Source organism: Nannospalax galili, unplaced genomic scaffold (assembly GCF_000622305.1).
Source record: "Nannospalax galili isolate Female #2095 unplaced genomic scaffold, S.galili_v1.0 scaffold62, whole genome shotgun sequence".
Lineage (NCBI taxonomy): Eukaryota > Metazoa > Chordata > Mammalia > Rodentia > Spalacidae > Nannospalax > Nannospalax galili.
This window is the reverse complement of record NW_008348573.1, coordinates 1,324,857-1,340,252: the sequence shown is the minus strand read 5'-3', so window position 1 is coordinate 1,340,252 and position 15,396 is coordinate 1,324,857. Positions and strand designations below refer to the sequence as shown.

Sequence of the window (15,396 nt, the reverse complement as noted above, 5' to 3'; positions counted from 1 at the left end):
ACACCATGAAAAGTACAAATTTACAGATCATAGGTATAGAGGAAGAAGAATTTCAGGTTAATGGTATTGAGCAGATCTTTTTCTTAAAATTCTTTTTTGTTATTTCTATTTTATGTGTATGAATGTATTGCCTGTATGTGTGTAAGTGCACCCGTGTTGTGCAATGCCCACAGAGGTCAGAAGAAGGCATCAGATCCCCTGGAACTGGAGTTATAGATGGTTGTTAGCCGCCATGTGGGTGCTGGGAATTGAACCCCAGTCCTCTGCAAGAGCAGTTAGTGCTCTTAACTGCTGAGCCACCTCTCCAACCTCCCTTATCAGTTCTTTAACAAAACTGTAGAATAAAATTTCCCCAAATTAAAGAAAGACATGTCCCTACAAGTACAAGAAGCACATAGAACACCAAATAGAACCAGAAAAGAAACTCTCCATGGCATATCACAGTAAAACACTAAATGTACAGAACAAAGAGAGAATACTGAAAATAGCAAAAGAAAAATAAGTCACATAGAAAGAAAAACCCATCAGAATTACAGCTGACTTATCAATGCAAGCTATGAAAGTCAGAAGAACCTGGACCAAAGTATTACCAGTTCTAAATGACCATAGACACCAGCCCAGAGTACTTTATCTAGAAAAAAAAAATGTCTACTATAGTTAAAAGAGAAAGAAAAATCTTCCATGGCATGGATAGGCAGAAAGAATACATAGCCACAAAACCAGCCCTTCAGAGAATACTTGAAGCAATATAAAGAATAGAAGAAAGGAACAACTATACCCAAGGGTCAACAGAAAGAAGCTAAATGAAGGTACAATTGTGGAAACAAATTAGACCAAGAATGCAAACAGAAATTAAAGTGATGGCAACAAATACACATCTTTCAATAATAACTTTAAATATCAATAAACCAAACTCCCCAGTCAAAAGACACAGGCAGTTGAATGGATTAAGAAACAAAATCTATCCTTTTGTTGTCTGCCAGAAACTCACCTCATCTTCAAGGACAGGCACTATTTTAAGGTGAAAGGATGGAAAATAATCTTCCAAGAAAATTGCACTAAGAAACAAGCAGGGATTGCAATTCTAATATATGACAAAATAGACTTCAAACTAAACTGATCAGAAGAGATGAAGAGGGTCACTTCATACTGATGAAAGGAACAATTGACCAAGAAGATATTACAATCATGAACATATATGCACCAAACTCTGAAGCACCCAATTTCATAAACAGGACTTTAAGACACAGATTAATTCTAACTCATTAATAGTAGGGGACTATCTCCATTAGACAGGTCAACCAGACAAAGAATAAACAGAGAGACATCTTAGTTAAATGATACTATACATCAAATGGACTGAACAGACATCGACCAAATATTCTACCCAAGCACCAAAGAATATACTTTCTATTCAGCACCCCATGGAACTTTCTCTAAAACTGACCACATACAAGGGCACAAAACAAACCTCAACAAATACAAAAAATTGAAATAATTCCATGCATTCTATCAGGTCACAACACAATAAAGCTTAAAATCAACACTGAAAGAAAAAACCCTAATAACCACATGAACTCATGGAGATTAAACAACACACTCCTGAATGATGAATGTGTCAAAGAAGAAATTAAGAAATAAAGTATTCCTGGAACTAAACAAAAAGGACAATACAACACAACAAAACCTCTGGGACACTTTAAAAGCAGTTTGAAGAGGGAAGTTTATAGCTCTAAGTGCCTATATTAAAAAAAATCAGAAAGAGCACAAATAAATGACTTAAAACTCAAGATTCTGGAAAGAAGAAATTAAACCCAAACCCAGCAGATGAGAAGAAATAACAAAAATTGGAATAGAAATTAATAAATATTAACAAAGAAAACAATGCAAAAAATCAATAAATGTAAGAGCTGGTTCTTTGAAAAGCTAAACAGAATAGACAGACCTTTAGTCCAGTTAACCAAAAGAAAGAAAGAGAAAATTCAAATAAACAAAATCAGAGATTAAAGTGGAAATGTGATCACAACAGATACCCAAAAGATCCAGAACATTATAAGGGAATACTTTAAGAAACTATACTCTATTAAATTTGAAAATGTAAAAGAAATGGATGGTTATACAAAATCATGGGACTCAACAAAACTAAATAAAGAAGATAACAATAGTTTAAACAGACCCATAACATACAAGGAAATTGAAACAGTAATATAAAACCTCCTGACTAAAAAACACCCAGGCCCAGATGCACTTAAAACAGAATTCTACCAGACATTTAAAGATTCACAATCAACACTACTTAAATTATTAAAAAAGATAGAAACAGAGGGAGAACTCCCAAATTCTCTCTATGAAGGCAGCATCACTCTAATATCAAAACCAGATAAAGATACAACCAAAAAAGAAAACTATAGGCTCGTATCCTTAATGAACATAGATGTAAAAATTCTCAACAAAATACTTGCAAACTGCATACAAACACACATTAAAAAGATCATCCATCATGATCAAGTAGGTTTTCTTCCAGAGATGCAGGGCTGGTTCAATATACATAAGTCAATAAACATCATAAATCATATAAATGGACTCAAAGACAAAAATCCCAATAGATGCAGAAAAGGCCTTTGACAAAATTCAACATGCATCTATGTTAAAAGTCCTAGAGGGATGGGGGCTGGAGAGATGGCTCAGTGGTTAAGAGTACTGGCTGTTCTTGCCGAAGACCTGGGTTCGAATCCCAGCACCCAAATGGCAGCTAACAACTGTCTGTAACTCCAGTTCTGAGGGATCTGACAGCTTCTTCTGTCCTCTGCAGGTATTGCATGACACAGGTGTACTTACCTACATGCAGGTAATACACACATACACATAAAATAAAAATAATAAATAATTTTTTTTTAAAGTTCTAGAGGGAATTGGACTGGAACACAGTCCACAGCCAACATCATTCTAAATGGGAAAAAAACTAGAAGGATTTCCAGTAAAATCAGGAATGAGATAAGGATGTCCATTATCTCCATTCATTTTTAATATAGTGCTTGAAACTCTTGTTAGAACAATGAGAGAAGTGAAGGATATTAAAGGAGTACTAATTGGAAGAGATAAAATTATCCATTTTTGTAGATGATATGATACTATGCATAAGAGATCCTCCCAAAATCTATCAGAAAACTCTTAGAACTGATTAACACTTTTAGTAAAGTGGCAGGTTACAAAATTAATCCACAAAAACCAGTGGTCTTTTTATATACCAATAACAAGCAATCAGAGAAAGAGTACAGGGAACCTTCTCATTAGCAATAGCCTAAAAAAAAAAAAAATCTTGGAATAAACCTGACCAAAGATATCAAAGATCTCTACAATGAAACTTTTTTTGGTCTTTTTGAGACAGGGTCTCCCTGTAGCCCCAGCTGTCCAGGCTGGCCTTGAACTCACAGAGATCTGCCTGCCTCTGCCTCCCGAGTGCTTTCATCTTGGGGGTAATCAACAGCTACCTAATTGGACTTAAAGCCCATTCAATGGGAGAATTCTCATGTGTGGTATGGTAAACATAGACAAATACACATAGCTGGAGAGGTCGTAGATCTTAGAGAAAACCCCAAGGCTGTCACATCCCTAGAGAAATGTAATTTCTTACTATGTGCAAAATACGGATCCTCCAAGTTATAGACAAGTATCTCAGTTACCACCCATCAAAGAAGCTTCTTTTTCAACAGACAGAGATTCCATAACTGGTCACACACAGAGATTATCTGTGAATTGCCCAAGCCTAAGTGGCACATCTACAAATGTAACTTCTATATCTAAGGCTCAGGGAACATAGAACAAGAACACTAATGCATCTTTCAGTTCTTATCAATTAAGCTCCCTCATGCAGGGAGGGCCAGAAACACAAAAGGTCACAAATAGCCCAAATGTACAGAATAGGATTCTACAGAGTATGGGTCTTTGGACAGGACTCCTATATTAAAATCCACCCACCCAGAGCTCAGGAACCATTGTGGAAGAGGGGGTGGAAAGATTGTAAGAGTCAGGGAGGAAGTCCATGACCTTATGGAAATAGAGACCTATAGGCTCTTGGGATGCTTCTCATATGAACCTAGAGCAATGGTGTCAGCATGCACAAGACCCATGCAAACTCAAGCAGACAAAAACCCAGCACAGAAATGTGGAAATAGACAGCAGACCCCAATATTAGTAGAAGAATTATTGGCAGCTGATTCCTGCTGAATGAGGAAGAGTTGATCTTCTTAAAGGGAGGGACTCTAGGTAGGCTGACTAGACCTCAGTGGATGAACTTGCACTGACGAACATCTGGGGACACTAACTTGATATGATAGGCCTTAGCACAAATGGCAGAAGATATGAATTCCAGTCGGTGTGTGGGGGGGGCAATGGGCAGGTGCCAGTGTGGAAGAGGGTATAAAGATGATTAAGATGTTTTGTATGAAATACACAAAAATTCAATATTTTTTTTAAGAGGATGGGACATTAGAATCTCAACATTTAACATTTGGGGCACTTAGATTTCAAAAGGCTAAGGATCTTGTTCAGTGTCACTCAGGATGCAAGACCAGACCTTGCAATGTATTCCCATCAATCTACAAAGCAGAGTTTGGAAAGGGCTACATCCTGGGATTTTCTAGTCTCAAGTGAGCCTCTTCCCAGCATATGATGGTCACTACAAGGGTGATGAGGTGGAGCCAGCCCATGGTCCACCAAGATGGAACAACTGATGAAAACCATCTGACAACTGCTGGATAGAACTGTTCAATGGGAATGCTCAGGGCAATTAAGTACCTTTAGCCATTAATTGATTACTTGGAAAAACTCATTATATTTTAAGATATGCAAATTTTTTTGAAGTTTAAAGTTTGCTATTACAGAGAACTTGGAGCTTGATAGTTTTTCTTAGTAATGATGAATGGATTAAAAGGTATATTCCATATAATAATTTTAAAAATATTTTAATTTTATGTGTATGAGTGTATTGCCTGCATGTTTGTAAGTGTACCTATGTCATGCAATGCCCATGGAGGTCAGAAGAGGCATCAGATTCCCTGGAACTGGAGTTGCAAATGGTTGTTAGCCATCATATGGGTGCTGGAAATCAAACTCAGGTCTTCTGTAAAAGCATTCAGTATTCTTGACTGTTGAGCCTTCTCTCCAGTCCCCATATGAAAATTTTTACATTTGAAAAATAAAAACTATGTTTTGTATTTTTTTATGACTCAAATTGATGAAGGTGAAACTTTAAAAATATGTTTACTTAATGGGTCATGGGTTCAATATGTTCAGGAACATGACTCAAAGAGCTCACTCTGGAGCAAAAGAGACCTATAGGCTGCTTAGATATGTTCCAGAAACACAGATGACAGAGCTAACATACATGATTACCACATCTGACCATGACTGGCTTCTTAATGTTCATGAAGGTTGAGGTTATACCTACAAATTAATGAGCTGAGCAGTGTGAGATTATATAATCATTTTTTAGGTACCCTATAAAACATTATGCCTCTAACAGTGTAAGTTATAAATTAGAGTCATAAAAATACATTGTTATAAGGTTATATAAAATGGTGATATCATTATAATTCCAAGAAAAAATTATACCTAAGTGAATTTCTTAGTGAATACAAATGACATGAGCATTTACAGCACTTTCTGTTTCTTGGTTTTTATTCCACATTTTGTAAAGGTGTTAAAGTAGGCTCTACTAACATTGGAAAGGAGATAACAGGTTATTTGCTAAGAAGGGGTTTCTTAATTGTTTCATATTCACATTTATTGAGCATAAACTATACAACTTCTATTTAACATGAGCCAATGTAGAAAAAGACAACACTTTACTTACCATTTGTGTCCAGACATGTTTTCTTGTTTTTCTAATGTTGCTGATTTGGGGAGAAAGGGCAGAGAAAAAGCATGATAGGATATGTTATATTAAACCTGAAATAAAACAGGTATGTTTAACAGTTGCACACTGTATTACAATTATAAATTAATTTGACAAATAACACTTTTTGGCCTAAGTCATTTCTAGTTGTATGACAGGGGCCAAACACTGTTCTACAATAATCTAGGCACTGGTGTCAAGAATGTGTTAGATAAGTAACACTGGGACAAATTACCCAGAAGTTTGAGAAGTGAACAGGCAGGACAATAGCTAACAATTAAATAATTAATTTAAATAGTTAAATTAGATAACTATAAAACAGGTTTCAGACTATAACAAATATGTTGTCATTTATATAAAACTTAAAATACATGGCATTAAACTACATATCGTTGATGTATACCAATATTATATATTTTTAAAAGCATGCTTCAAAGTCTTTAATGCTCATCTTTTATGAGACAAACAATTGTCTGAAAAGGAACAAAAATCAAATAATAACTATTTCAACTGTGATGATGCCAGAGTGCACAGTATGACTCTACCAACCAATGCAATTTAAAATATTAAAATCATCTTAGTTTTTTTAAAAATGTCATGTTTGTGTGTGTGTGCAAATGCACATGCCATGGCATGGATTTGGAGGTTAGAGGACAACTTGAGAGCCTGCTCTCTCCTTCCAATACATGTGGAGAATGGTTCTGGGGAGGAAACCCAGGTTGTCAGGTTGGTGCAAGTGCCTTTACCTGCTGAGTCATCTTGCTGTCCCATTAAAATTTTATTTAATTTTAAGTTAAATTTATTTTAACTGATTCATAAACATAAAAATTAAATGTGTTAATGGAGTAACATGTACTGTTTTGATATAAAGAATTTGTTATGAATGATGGACTCCATGTTCAGGCAGCAGATCACTGTGGGAGGATGGCCATGTGGTTTGTGAGGTGCACAGTGCTCTCAATTGCACATGTATCATCCTTGTTGTTAAGATACATGGTGAAGGGCTAGAGCGATGGCTCAGGGGTTAAAGAGCACTGGCTGGGTTCAAATCCCAGGACCCACATGGCAGCTAACAACTGTTAGTAAATCCAGTTCCAGGGGATCTGACACCCTCTTCTGTCATCCTGGAGCACTGCATGACACGGATGCACTTACACACACATGCAGGCATTACACTCATACATATAAAATAAAAATGAATAAATTAATAAATTAAAAAGATACATTGTGACTATATAGCTTTTTTAGAACTTCTGGAATATTTCATACTCAATACTTTCAATGAATCAGCATGTTGCAAAAACAAAAGCAAACAAAAAATTAAAAACCAAAAGAAAAAAGGCCCTGATGAGACAGAATTAAATATGAGGGGTAGCAGAGCAGAAAATAAGGTCTAGATTGGGCAGCATTGTATTTTCATTTCATTAGTAAATACCAGAGTTGCCCTTGTCATTGCCCTCCCTTTGCATGCTCCTCTAACGGGAATGAGCAGGGCTGAGCTGACCAGTGAAGCCCCACCCTGCCTGGCAGCTCCTGAGAAAGAAGGCCTGCGGCTAGACACAGGACAGGCCCTCTGGCTATCAAATATACACTCAGAATGCTAATCTTTGGGTCTCAGGCAGGCCTGGTGGTCAGTAGCCTTAAAATTTTAAGAGTTTTTTATTGTTGTTGTTGTTGTTTTAGATAGGGTCTCCAACTCACTATGTAGACCAAGCTGGTCTCAATCTCACAGAGATCCACCTGCTTCTGCTTCCCAAATGCTGGTATTAAAGTTTTTACTGACCTTTTTAAAAATGTTTTAAGGGAACTACATTAAGGTATTTAAATTCTAGGCTTCAGGTATTGGGATAAGAGGGAAGAAGGGATTCTCTTTCCCAGTATCTGAAATGACAGCATATCATAGGCAATGTCTCTCTCCTTGTTCCCCATGGACAGGTTCCCCATGGACAGGTTGCCTCAGGAAGGACACTCAGGATGAGTATGCTTTGCCACCCACTCTGAACATTCACATAAGGGCCACAAACTCCCAGTTCTCTCACCTGCACATACACACTGCAAATGTACATTGACTTTAGCTCAAAACTGCAACACAATTTCTCATAAAAAGAAATGCTCAGGAGAAATGAAATTATTATACTCTCTCACTGAGTTTGATATCACCACAAACTGTTAGGAGAATTGGTACTTTTTGGCTCATTCTTTCTACTAGAGTAAAAAGTCCAATTTTTCTCTCTGAATTTATTTTGTGTGTATGTGCAGATATGTGTGGGCATGTATGCCATCTGTGTACATGTGCCTGTGGATATCTTGTTTCAAGAGAGCTTTCCACCTTGTTTTTGAGACAGGATCATTCACTGAGTCACTATAATGATTTTTTTTTAAAGTAGTGGTTGTGGCACCATAGATTTGGGAAGTGATAGAAGAAATGGGATGGGTTATGTCTTAACATACGCAAAAAGATCTTGTATTAGTTACTTTTCTGTTGCTGTGATAGAAACACTGACTAAAGCAATAGAAGGAAGAGTTTATTTGAGTTTACAGTGGCGGGGAGGCATGGCAGCAGAGGTAGCTAGAGGCGGAGCAGAAGCTAAGCCCCCACATCTTCAAGTAGGTACAGGAAGCAAGAGAAGTGACTGGAGATCTGGCAAGGCTTAAAAACCCTCTAAGCCCAACCCCTAGTGATATGCTTCCTCCAGCATAGCCACACCTTTATAACCTTCCAAAACAATGCCACCAACTGGGGACAAATGTCCATATACTTGGAGCCTATGGGGGACATTCTCATTCAAGCCAAATTAAAATGTTTATTAGTTGTCCTTGGTGTGTGGAGTTTGAACATGTCTAAAAGGAAATATATGTATGGCTGGCTTCTCATGAGACATTCAGATCAGCCTTCATAATTTACCTATTAGGTTACCTATGATTTTATTGCTTCATATCATGTAATCTAGAAGTTTTCTCCAGAAAGATATACTTCCAGAAAGGATTTTCATTATATACCTTTACCTCAGACTTTATTATGCTTAAAAATCACTTTAATATGTGAATTTTGCTGCAATTATGGGTTTCCAGACTCATTCCCAGAAATTCTAGTTCAATAGGGAAGGAGCCCAGGCATCTACATATTAACACCCCAGAACAGTTCAGTGCAGTGCCTTGGCAACCACACTGTGGGGAACACCGCCATATGGCACTGCAGTCTAGAAACAGCCTGGAAGTCTGGATAGAAGAGGCGATTTGTTCAGTGATACTTGTTATTGATATAAAGAACTAAATTGGATAGATATTTTAATCAAAATTAATCAAAAAATGTTACAGCAAAGCAAAGCAATCAACAGAAGCAAAATCAAAGACAATCTATGGAAAGGGAGAAGACATTTGCAAATCATATATCTGAAATGTTTAAAGCACTCAATAATGGGAAGACAGTCACATTTTTAAACTAGGAAAATGTTTGAATAGATATTTCTTTAAATAAACAAAATTGCCAAATAAATAAAAAGATGCTCAGCATTACTAATTATCAGGAGAATGTAAACTAAAATCATAATGAGCTGTCACCTAACATTTGGCTACTGTATAAAAGTGACAAAAGGGGAATGGAGAGATGGCTCAGAGGCTAAGAGCACTGGCTGCTTTTGCAGAGGACCCAGATTTGGATCCCAGCACCCACATGGTGGCTAATGACAATTTGTAACTCCAGTTCCAGAGGACCTTACTCCCTCTTCTGACCTCCACGGGCATTGCAACACAGGTGCACTACACACATGCAGGCAATACACTCATACACATAAAAATAATAAATAAAATATTTTAAAATGACAAAAGGATGTGGAAAAATTTGAACCCTTGTACACTATTGTCAGAAATGTTGTGGTATAGCCACTGTAGAAAATAGTATGGAAGAGCCATATGATTTAGCAATCTCAGAGAGTTATATGATACAGATGCTCATTGTATCATTATTCATAATAACTAAGTGTGGAGTAACTTGAATATCAATGATGCATGAAAAGGTCTAATATCATATATATTGGACTATTACTCAGTTTTTGAAAGGGGTGAAATCTTATTATACTATAGTGACATTCTACAACATGAAAGAAACAATCACAAAAACACAAATACTGCACGAAATGTCTGAAGTTGTCAAATTCACAATCAAAGTTTAACACTGGATGCCAGGAGCTAGAGGGTAGGGAAAAGGTGAGCTGCAAGTTCAATGGGTGTAAGTTTTTCATGCAAGATGAAAATATCCTAGAGATCTGTTGTGCAACAATGTTCATTATCCATATAAAAACTGAAGAGAAAAGAGCTCAGAGGTAGCTCAGCCTCTAAGGTGCTGCCAAGCAAGCATAAGGACCTGAGTTTGATTCTAGGATCCACATAAAAAGCCAGGTATGGTAGCACATTGTAATCCCAGCTCTGGGAGACATGAGGATTCCTTGAGATGAGATGGCTCAGTATGTCAAAGTGCTTGCTGTGACAATCTGAATTTGATCCCCAGAAGCCACATAAAGGTATCCTCTGACCTCTAATACATGCTGTAACATGGATACCCCCACACATACATCATACATACACAATAATAAAATACAGAAATGTCTTAAATCATAATAATCTCTGATCTTTCATTTCAGTTCAACAGTCTAGTTTATTAAACATGCACTAATCATTAAATCAATATGTAACAGGCACTGTCCTGACCTGAATCTAGATCAGTTCCATCCAACAGAAAAGCACTATAAGCTACATATGCAGCTTAACATGATCTAATGGTCATGAAAATAAAGTCAAAAGTAATAGTGAAATTGTTATTTGTTATTTAATCCAATGTATTTAAAATATTATTTCAACAAGTAATCAATATAAACTTTCTAAGAATATATTTCATATTCATATTTTTACACTAAGTCTGAAATGTGCTATGTGTTTTTATCTTCACATTAAATTTCAATTCTGACTGGGCACATTAAATACTCAACGGCCTCCTGGGGTCAGTGATTATAGTATTAGATAGCATAAGATCAACTAGTAGGTGGGAAAAGGGATATAGATCTAAATGCCATCAAATTATACTGTATGAAAGTCACAAAAATTCAATTAAAATGCAAAAAAGTATTAGCAGTAAAGACATATGAATAATCACACTTTTGAGAATCAGAAGACTTTTAGCATTTGCATATAATATAATAAGACCAGGTCATATGATAAGACCAGGAATATCCACATTTGTCAGTTCCTACAAAAATATTTTGTAAAGGAGAATAAAGTCTATGGTATCAAATTGCTTATGGACAGCAAGTACCACAAAGACAAAGACAAAGGCATCGATAATTGTGTTAATCAGTACACCTCACCCATGGGAATGTGTTGCACAATTAAACTCTCTCTTCTCAAAGAAGGCAACAATAATAGTAAAGACCGTCTCAAAGAAGTTGGGCACCAAGAATTAATAGATAATGAAGAATAAATTCTTATTTTGATATAACAGCCCTAGAAGGGTGGGAAGAATTTCCTGAGCAGTGGGTTCTTTGTCCAAGACAGAAGTGAAAGGGAGGAATGCCTTTCTGCTCAGGTTAGCACCTACCAATTAGGTGATACTAAGGCAGCGAACCTAACTCTTGGAATTTCCAAGCTTTGCTTTAATGATGTTGCAATATTTTTGCCTTATAGTCCAAGGTCAGGTATGAAAACCCTAGCTGCTCCTAGCCATCCCCATCTGGCTAAGTGATTATCTTACCCAGTAAGAAGATAGGCAACAAGGATGAGGAATACTGTGTTTAGATTTGTGCTGAGGTTCTGTGCAATCATTCTACCCAGTTTCCTTCTTTATACATGCTTTCTGTGTTGAGCTTTCAACTTGATTATCCCACAAGAATGAGCAAAAGACAATAACTACGCCACTTGTCTTTACTTCTTGGAGTCATTTAAAACATCATTTTGAACAACTTGACAACTTGGACATAAACAAAAGTTGTTTGGCTCTATTTCCACACTCCCCAAGTGCCTATTATTCACAGAATGCTGAAGCAAACAGAATCTGGCTCATTGCTACATGCTGAAGGAGTCAGCCCAGTCTTGATAACTTGAACCACGATATTGGATTCTTCTTGGAAACATGAAATGAGAAGGTATCTTCATTTCATTCAGGCTGGCTTCAGCTGTAATCAACACTTGTCCTGGCCTAGAACCCTTTCTGCTTCCTATGTAAACCTTCTTGTCTAAAATTAATTACCCTTCCAGCTTCGATGGTAGAATTTCCTCTTCTAGTCAATGGAAAGTTTTTCTGTTAACAGAGGGTCCTGGATACAGATCCTATTTCCTTGGATGTACAGTGAGCTTATGGTAGAGTGCTGCGAATTGCAAATCAGAATTTATAGTTTTCCTCTCTAATTTATTCAAGTTTATCATTTCCAGCTATAAAAGTCACTACCTTAAGAGCTGTTCAGTTCTTTTGTGCACATTAGCACTTAGATCTTTTTGGGAAGTGGGCCACCTCTCTCAATATAAGAAGTATACATTTTAGGAAAATATAACTGTTTTGCGGCCATGTGGGTGCAAAGTGGAAGGTTAGAAGTACCTTACAGTAAGATCACTCCTTCCTAAATACCAGCATCATAGCACCACATGGCATCGTATGTACAGTTCAAATCTGTTCACATTTCAGCACTCCTGAAACTGAGTGTGTGCTATAATCATCACTCCCTTGTCAAAGATTTGGCAGTCACTTTTCTTTCTTCACGGAACATAAACGGTGAGCCCTCACAGCAATCATTTCTTACATCTGAAATAATCATCCTGTACAATCAGTGTGGTAAAACTGCACATCAAGATGTATGTGGCCATATGCATATAATTATGAGAGAGCTGCAGTCAGGGAACGGCCAGTGTTGCTTGTGATGGAAAATGAGTGCCATGGAAAGAACGATGATCTCCAGAGCTAAAGGGACATTCAAGAGAAGGCACAGAGCCTCAACATGACTTCTGGGCTAAGTCTTTAAGAATTAGTTGTTGCTGGTTGGGTAAAGGGTGGGAGTGTGTATGGAGAAGAAGGAACTAATTCTGCAATAGAACCACGTAGTGGTACATATAACTAGCCATAAGCAACCCTGCATTATTATGACATAAAGATAAGCAATGTGCCAGGAGGGATGCAGGGGCCAGACACTGAAGAGCACTCTGTCACTCTCATCACTTAGATTTGCTTTGTGGGCACCAGAGGGTGGATACTCAGGGCATTTATCTCACATTTCACATCTTTTCTATGGTGACTTTGCTGGCGTGTTAGTCTTCTAACATCCATCACAGAGGCTGGAAGCTTCTGGATTATCTCTTGGCTCCAGCTTCTCATTGACCAGTGAGTAATTGATATCATCTCCTTATACCATTTTTCCAATATTAAAGAGATCAATCCCATCTGGAAAAATGACCAATTTTTAAAAAATATAATGCAAGCCCTTGCGTGGCAATCCAAATTTATTGAACTATGGATGCTAAGTTATACAAAATTGCATCACTTTAATTAAGGCTTTTAGTTTACATTTGGCCACCTTGAAGTAGTTGTAACATTAGGTTGATCAATTTAAATACTGTGGCTCCCTGTTGTATAGACACACAATCTTTACACCCAAACATTAATGCATACAAAGCAACAAGGCATTGTTAAATAAAGCAGCAATCGTTACTGCAAATTGGGCCTTGTGACCACATGATTAAAATTACATCCCACATTCACATCCACAGTACTCATCCACCATTTAACATCTCAACCAAAACATTACACATGTGAAACAATCACTAATATTTCTTTCATATATCGAAACTTATGTGTTAAGCAATCATTTCATAAAATTCAAGTGTACCTCACTTTTCTTCAATTTGTCCATCCAAAATTTCCTTTCAAAGTACCTGAAGTAACAGAGTAACAGTCTTTGAGTCTACCCCTCTGGTGTGTAGCTTCAAATATTAGTCATAATATAGACACAATGGAATGAAGCTCTTTTTTCTTGAAGTGGGAATGTGTGATTCAGAGATAACCAGTCTTGGAGTGTGACAGCAATTAGCTTCAGAGCAAGGGCTTCTAGGCCAGATCCTGGGCTTGTCTCATGAACTGAAGTACAAACATTTCAGATGTGCTCAGCATGGAGATAAAAAATAACTGAATGTGTGCATGTTCCTTGTGGTGGAATGTGTTTTCAATTACTTTTCCTAGATGTTTGTTTCTAGTCACTTTCTCTTATGTCATAATGATTTTTATAATTTCTTGTGACTAGAAATATGTTTTGAGTACAAATATGAAACTAGTTTCATTAGGAACAGTGAAAAAACTAGAACAATTTCTCCAAGCATAATCCATTGCATTTATTATTTTAAAATCTTGGTTCATCAGATGGCGTCTTCATGTGATTGAGAAAGAGAGACTTGTGGAGGATAAGAAGTTGAATCAATCTTCCATCTTTGCAAAAGCTAAATATTAAAGGAAGATGATTTTAACAGTTTTTGTGTTTTTTCCCTCTATCTCTCAGATATCACTTAGCTTTCCTCAGATTTCCATAAGGTTATGATTACCTGAGCACTCCAATGATTCTATTTTTAGTTTGTGTCCTCTGAAAACGTTTTTTGACATTTCATAAATTCACAAGTAAATGTGAGGCAGGACCACGCTTTAATCTTGTGAGCTAGCAAATCTTACATGAAGAAAATAGAATTCTGACCTTATTCAAAGCAGCTAAAAGATGGGTGAGTTTTTAATTTAAATTCTGCAGACACAAGTCATTGCTAAAAAACACATTTAATGTTAATTACTTGGCAGGGGTCTTAGTATATCTTTATATCTTCAAATGATCATTTTATTCACATTTTGAAACATTAAATAATATACAGAGTAATTAAGATTAATGACTCTACAAAACTATTAAAACTACATTGTTAAAAATAAATATTTTTAATGCCTTCCAATGTACTCCCAAATATCACATCTGTGACCATGCCCAAAATGTGCACCTCTCCAAGTGTCTTCTATTTCACAGCATGCGCCTGTAAAAATGACTAGGCTGGCAGACACAGAAGATGCCTCCAACCATCAAAACTCTCCAACTAATTTTAATTTCAGAGACATTTAAAACCAAGAGAAAGCCTAGAAATAAGAAACACAACATATTCCTTTTTAAGACGAAGAACTTGGGGTTCCAAAATTGGACATGACTTGTCTAAATTCAGGTTCAAGGTGAGGTTCACAAGGAGGAATGTTGGAAACAAAGTGCTTATTAGCCAATAATCGCCTGGTCCTCACCTTAACCTTTTTCATCTGTCCCAAAAGACATTTCTCAAAGGAAAAATATAACATATAACAGAAACGGGGAAGGAGAGTCAAACTATTCTTCACAATGCTATCACCTTCATTTCAAGAGCAATGTGATTTTAAAAATACTGTAACCTTGGCGGGGCGTGGTGGCCCACGCCTTTAATCCCAGCACTTGGGAGGCAGAGGCAGGTGG

At 36.8% G+C, this 15,396-nt stretch overlaps 1 protein-coding gene across 14 annotated transcripts in view; it reads right to left on the bottom strand.

Annotated features, from left to right (window-relative positions):
• Positions 1-15,396, bottom strand: part of Ica1 (islet cell autoantigen 1) — a 157,953-nt gene that overhangs the window by 128,880 nt on the left and 13,677 nt on the right. For 7 of the 14 annotated variants that reach the window (XM_029569577.1, XM_029569575.1, XM_029569578.1 and 4 more), the window contains one exon: positions 5,855-5,894. The exons of the other annotated variants lie outside the window; for them this stretch is intronic. In XM_029569577.1, coding sequence (XP_029425437.1) covers positions 5,855-5,871 — 17 coding nt within the window. In that variant the 5' untranslated portion in view covers positions 5,872-5,894. The remainder of the gene's footprint in view (positions 1-5,854; positions 5,895-15,396) is intronic. 14 annotated transcript variants of the gene reach the window in all.